The 12,863-nt window shown below is 36.2% G+C and overlaps 1 protein-coding gene across 1 annotated transcript; it reads left to right on the top strand.

Moving 5' to 3' along the window:
- Positions 1 to 748: 748 nt before the first annotated feature.
- On the top strand, positions 749 to 8,718 carry LOC139134339 (glutathione hydrolase 1 proenzyme-like). The gene is made up of 6 exons (XM_070701218.1): positions 749 to 881; positions 1,385 to 1,521; positions 2,402 to 2,589; positions 4,857 to 5,091; positions 6,309 to 6,422; positions 7,597 to 8,718. Exons 1-6 carry the CDS (start codon positions 818 to 820, stop codon positions 7,750 to 7,752), a joined length of 894 nt encoding a protein of 297 aa, XP_070557319.1. The 5' UTR covers positions 749 to 817; the 3' UTR covers positions 7,753 to 8,718.
- Positions 8,719 to 12,863: the final 4,145 nt, after the last annotated feature.

Genomic DNA, 12,863 nt, shown 5'->3' with positions numbered 1-12,863 from the left:
TCCGTTAGCTCAGTTGGTAGAGCATCCAAACTGAATTCGGGGGACGTGGGTTCAAGTCCTACATGGGTCATTTTTTCAAGCCCCAAAAATTTGCTGTGCAGAGACACTCAGATGTAGTTGTGTGTTTTTCAATTTAGTTTCTACTATATATATATATATATATATATATATATATATATATATATATATATATATATATATATGTGTGTGTGTGTGTGTGTGTGTGTGTGTGTGTCTGTGTGTGTGTCTGTGTCTGTGTGTATGTGTGTGTCTGTGAGTATATATATATATATCCTACATTAAATATATAAATATATTTATTTTTGTGTGTAAGTATGTACGTATGTATATGTGTACATGTATGTATGTATTTACATGATGCATGTATGTAGAAACATGATAAGAAAACATCTATGTGCATTATCGTTTATATACGTGAAATAGCACGTGCATACATTTCGTTTTGTCCAAAACTGTTCTTTAATACAACTTAGCCCTTTATATCAACAGTTGATTTCAAATAAAATTGTCTAAATTTCCCCCGGCAGAGACTGTATCGTCGACGATGACTGGTGACTCTGATAACTCACGTCATTTTCATTAAGGTTATCACAACAAATATTTCATTTTTCATCCCTCCCATCACTTTCCCGACAAAGATGTGAAACTACATAGTTATAGGAGTACTTTATGGCTATATATTAAAGTGCTGAATGTACTACGTTTTATTCTAGGTGGAACTATTAACCTCGATGACCTACATAATTATCGGGCAAAGCTATCAAGGCCGTTGAAGACCAAAGTAGGGCCATTTGATATGTTCACAACGCCGCCACCATCAGGTGGAGCTGCATTGATGTTCATAATAAACATAATGAAAGGTAAGTAGTATGGCAGACATGCTTTAGGCTATGTTTTATCGATAAAAGAGCTGCTCTCTTAACGTATAACACATCCTACACATCCTGCTATTGTGGAGCGAGCCTTTTAAATCGTTACAGCAATGCCTCGTTCACACATCTCCCTGTGCCTCCGAGAGGTACATCTAATCGTGGAAATCTTTGAATTTTTTAATATACATTTTTTGTTGTCAATATGTGGTCATCAAAAACACACAAATCAACCCAAAAAACCAACCAACCGACAAACTAACCAAAACAACACAAAAAACCAACAATAAGTTATTTTCTATTGCCTGCTTGTATTGACCCCCTAAAATGATTAAGTCATAAAACGTAATCTATGATATTGTTGACGATGCAACACCTCTAACCATATTATGCAGTCTGACTTAGAACATGATAACTGGGTGAACACTCTTTATCTTATTCGTTGTATACAATTCATCTTCTCGACTGAAAGAGACTTTTCTTGATTTCTTTAGGTTACGATATCAACCCTTGTGAGGCGTGTACGCCAGATGAAGCTCTATTGTGGCATCATAGGTTGATGGAAGCCACTAAATTTGCATTAACTCACCATTCTCAACTTGCAGACGATAATGTAGTTCATGTTCAAGAGGTAAGATTTCCTGATCGTTTGTTTGCTACATCAAAAAGTAATGTAATAACCATCCCTCTGCGAATTAACGTACTGATATAGATGCCAATTGTGCAGATTATTCTTATTGCCGTCACCTTTCGGAGTCTTACTTTATACCTTATTACGAAAGAAAAAGGCGGTGAAGTCAGCGATTCCTTTCAACAAAGATTTATAAAAACTTATAAGTATAGGGGAAATCAACAAGAAGTTAAAAACTGAGCAAAGATTATAATACTTAACTGAGCTGGGACGGTGCAGACAACTCCTCTCCAACAATCTGCAGGTGGTTGAGTCAGGACAGACACTTTTGTGTGAGAAAATGAGTGCTTCTCTGGCTTATTGCGCGGTTGAAGTTTTTCTGCACACAGTGTCAATCAGTTTGAGGATATAGCGAAAAGATAAAACATATATTGTGTAAATAATATGATGTATTACAATCGGACAAAAATGTAACGAATAAAGGCATTTTGCACATAGCGTTATCCAACACCATACTACGGTACGTTTAGTCTTGGTGAAATATGCCAAAGACAACTACGATACCATGACAATGATGAGTCTCATTATTCGTCAGATGCGCCTCTGAATCATGTATGCTAATGAAAGTCACAAATGAACATGAAAATGGTGGAAGTAGGGAATGTTCACGACGCTTGACTAATGTTGCCCACATTTGTTACTTCACAACGACTATCTCAGACGCAGAGACAACCATTTAACTCAATTTCGTATGGACTTTCAATCACTTATACTTGTTTACTCATAGCAGACGTAAGTTCCATGAAATTGATGGAGACTGACAAGTGCTACCTTTTGATATGCTATTTTTATACCTATGCATGATTTCATATGTTCGCAGGTCCTTGAAAACATGACATCAGAAGGGTATGCTGAAGAAGTGCGTCTAAAAATCAACGATAGTCGAACCCAGGATGAGGATTATTATGGTTGTGTCAGAAAGTACCCAGACATTGATGGGACGTCTCACGTATCGGTTATTGACCAATACGGTAACGGGCTGGCCTTGACGTCATCTATTAACAGCTAGTAAGGGTTCCAAGTAAATAGTCTATTATATCTACAGTACTCATAACCGATAGAAAAAGTCGAACCTAGAAATACACCTTTTAAATGCTGGTTTTCAAACGCTATGTCCTATCGATTAAATACTTTCGTACCAAGAGAGGTGAAAAATCCAGGCATCTTCCCCGATTCAAATATAACGATGCTGTTCACACATGAAAACAGCTAAGGGACTGGACAGAAATTATAGGCAAGGGTTGCCTTTTTTAGCGAAAACATCTGAAGGACATATCTGAAGGACAATACTACTACTACTGCTACTACTACTGCTACTACTGCTAGTACAATTACTACTAAAATAATAATAATAATTAATATAAGTATTATATAGAAATAATAACGCGAATAATAATAGGTTCAATTTCCGTGAAAATTTCACCATAAGGGTATTTTGGGTCGAAAAGACCAAATATGATATCGATTTCACTGCCCCATGTTTCCATGGTAACCATTTTAGGGGTTGAAAATTTCAGTTTTTCTAATATCCCATGAAAAGTTACTTTGATTGATATGAAAATTATCTAGTGGAGGAGCTCGGGTCAGAGAACACAAAAACCAGACTTATTTTAATGTTTTGAGTTGCCATGGTAACTATTTTGGGATTGAAAATGTTACTTTTTCCCTAATTCCTATTAAAGAACGATTGATTGATGTAAAAATTTGATCATAAGGGTTTTTCTGGTTAGCACACCAAAAATATCACACTCATTTTAATGTGAGATGTTTCCATGGCAACCATTCAGGAGTAAAAATTACCAGTTTTTTAAAGATTCCACCTAAAATCCAGTAATCAACAGAATGTGTGATATCAAAGGGATATTTTGGGTTAGAAAGACGAAATAACCAGTGTAAAAATCCAGTAATCAACAGAAATATTATACCAAAGGGTTATTTTGGGTTAGAAAGACAAAATATGATATCAATTTTTACTGCCTTTGTTTTTCTATAGTAACTTATTTGCATTTTAAAATTTCAATTGTTTTCCAAATGGAAGAAAACTAAAAACAAAATTAAATTGAACAGATTGAACGTGTATCCGTAAAGTTCGCGCAAAAGTTTAAAGTCTAGGCCTGCTGGTATCGCGTAAACTGCTTAGTGTCACTTTTCCGACAAGCATTTACGTAATTACCCCTTGGCTTAATGATATCCCCCTCTCTCAGTACAGTATGATGCATAATTCTGCGCTGCACGTACAACAATTGGAAGTCACCCCTATTGACAAAATTAAAATGTACAACATCTCTTTTTCAGAATTCTCACACAGCTTAAATGGACATAAGCTGTAACTTCTGGCTAGTACCGTGTCTGACCCTAATCCCTTTGTAATGCTGAAATTTCGAGTATTATTTTTGTCAACACAGTTTGTATGTGTATAGTGATCATTGTTTATTGTTTACAAATGAATTCTAGTCCGGACTTGAATACAATTTTTATCAATAGCAATGTAGATTATACTCATATAGGTTGTTTTTCATGCTAAGTGTTTGGCATAAAATTACAGTTTAGGGATTCAATGCAGAAAGTGTAGGGAAACCAAAAAACAACAGTTCTGAAAAAAATAGCCAAAAGTTACAGCTTATGGAGCTTAAAATGAACTATTATTAGATTTCTTTATAATACTTATAGCCCCTAAACTTGTAATAATAATAATAATAATAATAATAATAATAATAATAATAATACAAACGATTATATGTCAAGGTTAAATAATATTTTTGAAGGTCAAAAGTCACATGAAGAATAATGCGCTAATATGATGTCATATTTTAGTTATGTTTTTTGAAAATAGACTATCGAAAAGTGAACAATGACTGCGGCCGAAGACAGCAAAATACTTAACATATGCCTGTCATGATGTTGAAGGATTTCTCATATATTGATTATGGTCAATTTTCATTTTTAGAGAAAGACATGGAAACACACAAACAAAAGCAAGCACAATAAAGAAAGGAAAGACAAGGTCATCATCCTACTATTTTAATAGCATTAGCAATTACAGAATCATATCTGCCAGATCCGATGTGAAACTATCAGGAACAACCTACACAGCAAAGTGACGACCACGTGTTTTCCAAAAACCAGACCAACCAAGTTTCGAACAAGTTTGCCGACTCACCGAACGGATTTTGTTCATTGATTCAGCATCAACAGATACTTTTTCACTCGATGTGTTCAAATATAAGTCCACTCAAACTGCCATATTGCAATTATAGTATATATATTCATTGCAGTTTTGGATCTGGTGTGTATGGTTCACGAACAGGCATAATATTCAACGACGGAATGAACAACTTTCTTAACATCGACAAAGCAGATGATAGGATGGTAGCCAAGCAGAGCGCAATTTCACCAGGAAAACGCCCTCTCTCTGCAAAATCGCCGGCTATTTTCACTGACCAAACTGGAAACATCAAGTTAGTTGTTGGATCTGCTGGTGGTATAAAAATTATTCCTACCAATGCAATGGTAAGCTCCCTCACATTTTGAAATTTAGAAACGAAAGTTGATATCTGAGAAATACTTCGGTCAAAGTTCCAAAAAGGTTTCAAGATTTAAAAAACTTTGAATGATGCAGAAACAATTTGTCACCTTTCTGCAGTAAGTACTTATTGCCTGGGTAAAAAAATTAAATGACCCATAAAAGATAGATGGTCATAACACTCCGATTGATCAATTGTCGTGCACAAATTATACAAGACATAACACGCCTCTTGCGTTTAACTCTTTCGATTTTAAGGTTTAAAACAAAATTCGTAGAATATCAAAGAAAAAAGATTAGCATATCGGATCGAAGTCCAAATTCAGTTAATCCCAACTACCAGTATTTGAAAAGAACAAAACGCAAAACCACGGAGAAAAACAAAAGAAACTTGTGATACTTGAAGAGTTCTGGTTATGAATTGTAAGTTCATATTTAAAATGTAAGTTGATAATTGGTGTCGTTTAACAGAAAAGAGGGGTGCTAGAATAATCGAATAGAAAAGACATTCTCCCTCCTGTGTGTTTGCTTGTCTGGAAGTCTCGTTTGCGTATCAAACAATCTCATATTGCATATATGACAATTATTCTGCAAATGTTACAATTGCTGGTCATATTTACGGAATGATCTAATGCACATGAATGTCGATTGACACATCGCTGTGTTCTATAAAACCGGGAACACGGAGAAAATGATAAGCTGTTTTCTTTGAAATAAAGTTACGTAATACACGTTTCAAGTCGTGAGAATTTCTAATCTCGTTACCATTCTCTGATTTTACCATTCATTTTATCATGGACATAAAAATATAAATTTTGTATGAGTGTTCATCAATTGTTTGAGATAAAGCGCACGGCCTGACGATGATTGAATGATAATGAACATCTAAGGCAAATCCGTTATATTCTGAATGTTGTCGGGAATGAACCACGAAAATATGTAATGAGTGATACGGCTTGAGTTCAGTTTTGGAAAATACTAGCTCTGCACAAGTCTCTGGTTTTTCCGCTAGGAGTAAATGTCAAAATACGATCTATTATATATTATTTCACAGCAAGACCCAAAATATTCATATAAAAAGTTGGTAAGTCCATGTCGATATCAGTTTTACTACCTTGTTTTACCAGAAAGAGAACGGTGTACAACGCCGACTTAAATATTTTCCTTGATTAAAGTATGCTCATTTAAATTGTTTCGTTTACAGATTGCTATGGATACGTTGTGGTTCAACAGAGACATTGAGTATGCGGTGACGAAACCAAGGCTAAGCTACTCTTATATTACCGGAGCCGTTCTATGTGAAAATACATTTGATGAGGTGAGGCTATGGCCGACATAAGTACGATGTTTTCAAATGAGAAGGACAATTTCACATTGGGGATCGTCAGTTCAGGATCCTTTTGAGATGTACGCATGCGTAAACGAATCTAAATTTCCATAAAGGCATGCAATATTTCACTGTCACCCTCCTACGGGGTATGCATTTCCCAGCTTATTCGTTATGCTAGGGCACATAGTTCATATGGTGATTTGTAGAGTGACAGACATTTCTCTTGCAAGCTGGTTAATCAGGATAACTCAAGAAAAAGGTTTGTCTCTACATTCAAACGCCTTTTTGGTAGGTGTCAAGAACTGACAGAAAAATACGCTGTATCACTTAAATATCACTGATATCATCGGTGACATTTGTCTGTAGATTAAGATCACTTCCTATTTTGACTTATAGATTGATGTGTGGCGGTGCCACATGTGGGGCAGAATGCGCCTACTATTTTTGAAATACTTGACATTACTTCTTGGTTGTCTTTACCGGAGGTACATATATTTTTCTTCTACGGATTTGACTTTGTAACGGAACTAGTTTGTCGTCTATCTGTACTGTGATGTATGTGTTTGTTACATCGAGTTTGTCACTATGGAACTTATAACTATGATGTAGATTATGGCTTTGGTGCTATTGTTCTGATTAAAACTCAGATGTGGAGATGGTGACATGTGAACCTTTGCTCACTCTTTGGCTTACTCGGTGGCCGTGTGAAGATGGCAACGCTGACAAGAATAACAAAGAAACAGCTGAGTATAAAACGTCACCATCCCTGCATCTGATTTTGGTCGCAAGAATACGAATGAAACACTGACTCTAATATTGAGATGTAATCGTCTGCGGAAGACATGGACAAATTATCATTCGGTCAAAAAAGACACGCACGCAGAGACACGCTAATGAAGTCTACTTAAATCCATGTAAGAAATGTACCAAAATATGACTTTACTAAAGCGTTTCATTTCACAACACCTGGTATTATTCCCCAGGAATATGGAAGTTAGAATAACTCTACTGTCGCTCGGTAATGGGCAAACAGTATGTTGTCTTTGTCGTGGGTGTCGTTGTCTATTTATAATTCGTGTTGTAGTTCCTATGTGGACACAACCACGTTTACACCACAGCAAGTTTGACGATTTGGCGTTTGTCATTTTCATTTTTACCCCAGGACATCGCCGATGGATTGAGAAAACTGGGCCACAACGTGAAACAAGCATCGGGAATGAAAATATTTTCTGTAGCCAACGCTATACTAAGGAAAGGAGATGGACTGTACACTAGTCCCGACAATAGAAAACCAGGAGGGTATCCAGCAGGGTTTTGATGCGTAATTCTCGACTGTATTTGACGATTTTATGGATGTCGTTAGTCAACGCAGCATACTAAATTCATAAAGGTAGTGTGCGCCTCGAAAGTGAAAGACTTTAACTTTTCTCAAACTTTCCCCGATAAAAATTTCAACTATACTCTCACCAAATCAAGAATAAAAATCATAGGTCACCGTGCAAAGTTTGGTACTAGAGAAACAAATCACTAACATTTACCGATACTTGAAATTCAAAATGGCTGCCATTCCTGTATTAACTGTACGGGGAAATAAACTGTTCAAAACACTGTGACGGTAAAAGGTTTCCTTAATGAAAGAGCTTTTAAATGAGTACCCATAAGTAGTAGATCAGAAAAGAATTGTAAAAAAATTTGAAAGTTCGAATATCTATCCCCGAGGTGCATACTACCTTAAGTGTGTCATATATGTTTTCTGCATACCTTTCGGCCTTTTTTTGTCGCTGTAACTATTACATATAGCATCGAATATCGAATATTCACTTTACGGTACTTAATGTTACAAACCACAAACCCCAGGTTTTTTACATGTACAGCAATGTAGGAAATTTTATGAGTTTTGACTAAGAAAAATACCAAATGCATCAAATGTATTTCATTCAACAAGGATCTGCACCTTGGAGGTAATTTTTGTATAGTTGATAAGTATTATTGTACTATAAAGGTAGTTCTTGAATCTTCTTGAGTCTCAAGAAGATTTATCCCCTTACTTACAATTCCTGTAATAATTATTTTATATGACGCGACAGTCTAATCTAGTTGACCGACAAAACTCCTCGGATCTGACATCATCCAGTGATAAGCAGTGGGTCTGAGGTGAGTAAGCAATATTAATGACCCACAGTAAGTTGTATAACCTGCGAGTAACAGGTCCTTTGGTATTATATTGTGCGGCAAAGTAGCCCCCTCTCCTGCCGACAGTTAAGATGACAACTCTTGTGTTAGGCATATGTATGCAAACGATAAAGGATAGTAAAGACAAAAAATATCTTTTTCTCAATATAAAGTGTCGTCTTATCACAGGGAGCTCGTTCTCCTTGTTTATTTGTGTCTGTGTTTGTTTGTGTGTATGTGTTTGTGTTTGTTTATTTGTATTTTAATAAAATAACAGCGAAAAGCTATTTTGTTAATATTTGTCAGTAAAGAGCAGTTTATTTATTCATTTGTCTAGAGGGAGTAAATGTCTAACCCTAACCCTAACCCTAACTTAAGCCTAACCCTAACCCTAACCCTAAGCCTAATTTAAGCCTAACCCTAACCATCGGAAATACATATCAACAAACGAAAAACAAACAAACAAACAAATAAATAAACTGCTCTTTATTGACAAATATTAGCAAAATAGCTTTTCGCTGTCATATTATTAAAAATAAATAAACAAACAGAAACACATACACACAAACAAACACAGACACAAATAAACAAGGAGCCCGAGCCCCCTGTGGTCTCATCACCGTTAACGTAGCCCCATGCTGATAAACACGGCTTATTTGGCTTTAAACCGTATATCTCACGAGTTATCGTATTATATAGGTCAGTTGTTTCAATGGCTATGAAACCATTGATCCAATAGTCTATAGCGACAGATTCCGTTTGTGTGTGAAATCGATCGATCGATGCATTGTGATGCCCGCACAAAGATAGTGGGTGTGTGTTGACAGTCAGTGTAAGCACACAAAATGGCTATCTCTCTCCGCCGAATTTAATTATAATCCGAAGCGCTCGAAAGCGGGAGCGTTTATAGTTTTTGAGTTCATTTATCCTAAGTTATGGTTTTCTGTGAGCGAATGATGGATGACAATTCCGTATTCAAAGTAAATTTATTCTATTGCAATTGAAAGACTGGGAAGTGCAAGACTCCACACCTTTTCTAGATAAACTGGATGTGATTACTAACACCCGGAAATAGGCCAAATGTATTTCAACCAATGACTTTTACACTATACACTGCTCTTCCTCATGATGATGTCATTAATGTTCTCAGTTAATGGAATGATCAACCTTTGCATTTTAGGGTAGCACAAAACAATATGTGAGTGTTTCCTTCTCTAAGGCATCCTGGAATAGGGCGGGGACACAGTAACTTTCCTCAAGCAATTTAAAGATCACGGTCAACCATCTCATCGTTGAAATTGGTTTCAACGTTGGCAACAATGTGAAGCTACCGTCGTACATACAATTGGCATTCCCTTGAGTATAGATTGTTGTCTAATCTGGGCCTGTATATAAATAAGTGTGTACGCGAGTTGGTTTATTGGTTGACCCGTGGACAGTTACAAAGAGCCTACAAATTCCATGGTTGCTGTAGCTTCATATGTAACTGTTTTGTTTGAACTATGGCGCGTGAGTTTTGTAGATCTCATCTTGAGATTTATCCGGCGTACAATGGTACACATGCCACACTTGTTGAGATCGATATCATCATTGAGATACTTGTCAACAAACTCGTTGAAAAAGAGAAATGGCCTTGCTGTGTTCACTGTGCACAAGGCAATAATCATTTTTTGTAATAAACATCATACATTTTCTTTTGTACCATTCTCTCGGAATTCCTACGGATTGCATTTCCTTCCCTTTGGAGCGGACCTGTACAAACAGATGTTTTACGTCAGGGTACCGGTTGTCATAGAAACTAGATCTTCGGACAGTTTAAGCCTTTCCAAAAATAATGACAGGGAATTATATCATCAGATATTCTGACTTGAAGTTTATAGGCGGTTATTTGTGTGACCAACGCTGCTGGAGAGCCAGGAAAATCTGAATATATTGATTTTAAATCCCCGAATTAGACATCAAGGCAAAAAACTGATCACAGTCCACCCACCCAAGTGAACTGATTGACCCTTCTTATTCAACTTTGATGTCCTTCTTGTGATGTGTCACGCTTTTTCCTTTTACACTAAGCTTGCCCATGCTTGTTGCCTTTCTGATTGCGATATAGCCCATTCTCCAAAGTCGCTTACTGACATATTTCATATTATAATAGGAAAAAATTTAGTTTTGTCAAGTTGTTTGTACAACTCATCTATCTATTTGTATGAGAAAAATCATAGAACTATATCTGATCGTCTGTGTATTGCAACATTTTGAAGCTTGAAAAGATTGACCAATGTACGATTTGAACCTAGGTCGCTAAATTCAGTGCAGATGCTCTACCAACTGAACTAACAGATCATTTCTGAAGTTTATAATTATACTTGAATTTTGTTAATCGTTCCCACGGAATATTTTTTGATTCGAGGTCATGTATTCAGAGAAATCAATGACAAAGCTCCTGTCATGATACCATGCGTGATTGTCACTTTGCTACGTCACTATTTAGCTCGGTTATTGAAACTACTCTTTTTAAGGGTGGGATTTGGCCGAGCGGTTTTGGTTGTGATGTCTGTGCTAGGTGACTGAGTGTCATATGTTGTGAGCTCGAATCCGATCAAAAATCTACTCTACTATTGTCATTAAAGAAGTCAGTGTATGTCTTGCTTAAGTCCCAAAGTGTATTTTCTTTTAAAACTTTCGATTTCATAGCTTAATAGACTGTCATGCAAAACGTGTAACGAACATTTCAAAAACTATACCGATGAGGAATCCATGCATATCCATGCATATCCATGGATACATAGATATAACTATGTAGATTCGCTTCCGAGGGAATCACTATTGGATCAGCCTTGAAAAACGCCATAGAGATGAAAAGAGACAAGATTGCACAATTGAAACCGTTGAAGTTGAGTATAATTTGTTATCAGTTTGAATTCTTGAAATGAAGCACGAATTGTATTTGATATACTGCATAGAAATATTGAATACATTATAAATAGTTGCAGCAATGCTCTGATGCTAATTGGCCTACTTCTTTATTTTTTTAAATGAAAATACATACATGTACAGTGTACATCTTTTCGAAACAAAAATTAGTGAAATGCGACAAAATGCTTCTAGATCTTGTTTAATTATAACTAACATTAGAACAATTGGATGACATTAAAATGTTATTCAATTGTCATTGAATTACCCACCAAACCTTGGAATCGTAAAAAAGGGCACCAAAAAATTTCCATATCCCCTTTAGGAAGAACAAAATTTTCAAGTAACCCTCTACTACTCCAAAATGTTTTGTATCGCCCACATTTTTTGTGAGCGAAGCCATATACTGCAATGGAGATGTGCAAATACCATGATCTTTCTATGCAACTGATTTACTTGTAATAACGACAGGAGTCTAGATGTTTGTCAGTGATGTCACCATAATTTGCTTAAACGGGAACTTCCCTTATAAAAGCAGGATTATCGTAAATCCATGCAGATGTGAAAAGCCACGCTACTGATCGGACGTGCCGTCTTTGGTCCCAAAATCCCATAATTTTGCCAAGTTTTAGGCGTTCATTGTCATCGAATATTGCATCTGTGAATACAGAGCGACTACAACTTGAGTCAAATATAAATGTTCCTTTTTTGACGTAGAACGCATATGTTTCAAAATGTGTTCCCTGTACGATCACATTGGACCCCTATTTTGCATATGTTACAAAATGCCCATCATGATTATTCACATTCTATGAGAATTCAAAAACTCCCGCCCAGTCTATGCAAATCGCTGCGTCATCAGTAATCTCCCCATTGTGCGCCCACGGTCCTGTAACTTCCCGTTTAACTCACATGTATGTATGGTGCATTTGTATCATTAGACATCTGTCTCTCATTAGCAAAAAACCATCGAGCAAACTGTGCTTAAAGAACAAAAAATAAAGACATTCCTTTGCACCTACAAGGTACAATTTCAATGAAAAGCATTTCCTTTTTGAAATAAGAATGTGACATGCGACATAAGAAGATTTACAGGAAGATTAGTAGAGGTATAATTGCTCACTCATGATAATTTTAATATTTATAGTGTGGTGAGTGTCAACTGCACCTGCTTGCCACTAATTATGCTAAAGTGCTTTCAGCTTTCTAAACAGTCCGGATATCTTATCTATGAATAGCCTGAACTGAAATTCACTTTTTCACAGTAACAATGTTGACAATATACATAGAGGCTGTGTTTAATAGATGAATACAGACATTTGATATACTTTAGCCAACAGAGTAGCT

Source organism: Ptychodera flava, chromosome 6, assembly GCF_041260155.1.
Source record: "Ptychodera flava strain L36383 chromosome 6, AS_Pfla_20210202, whole genome shotgun sequence".
In the NCBI taxonomy this organism is placed as follows: Eukaryota; Metazoa; Hemichordata; class Enteropneusta; family Ptychoderidae; genus Ptychodera; species Ptychodera flava.
The sequence above is the reverse complement of the archived record's forward strand: the minus strand, read 5'-3'. Positions and strand labels throughout refer to the sequence as shown.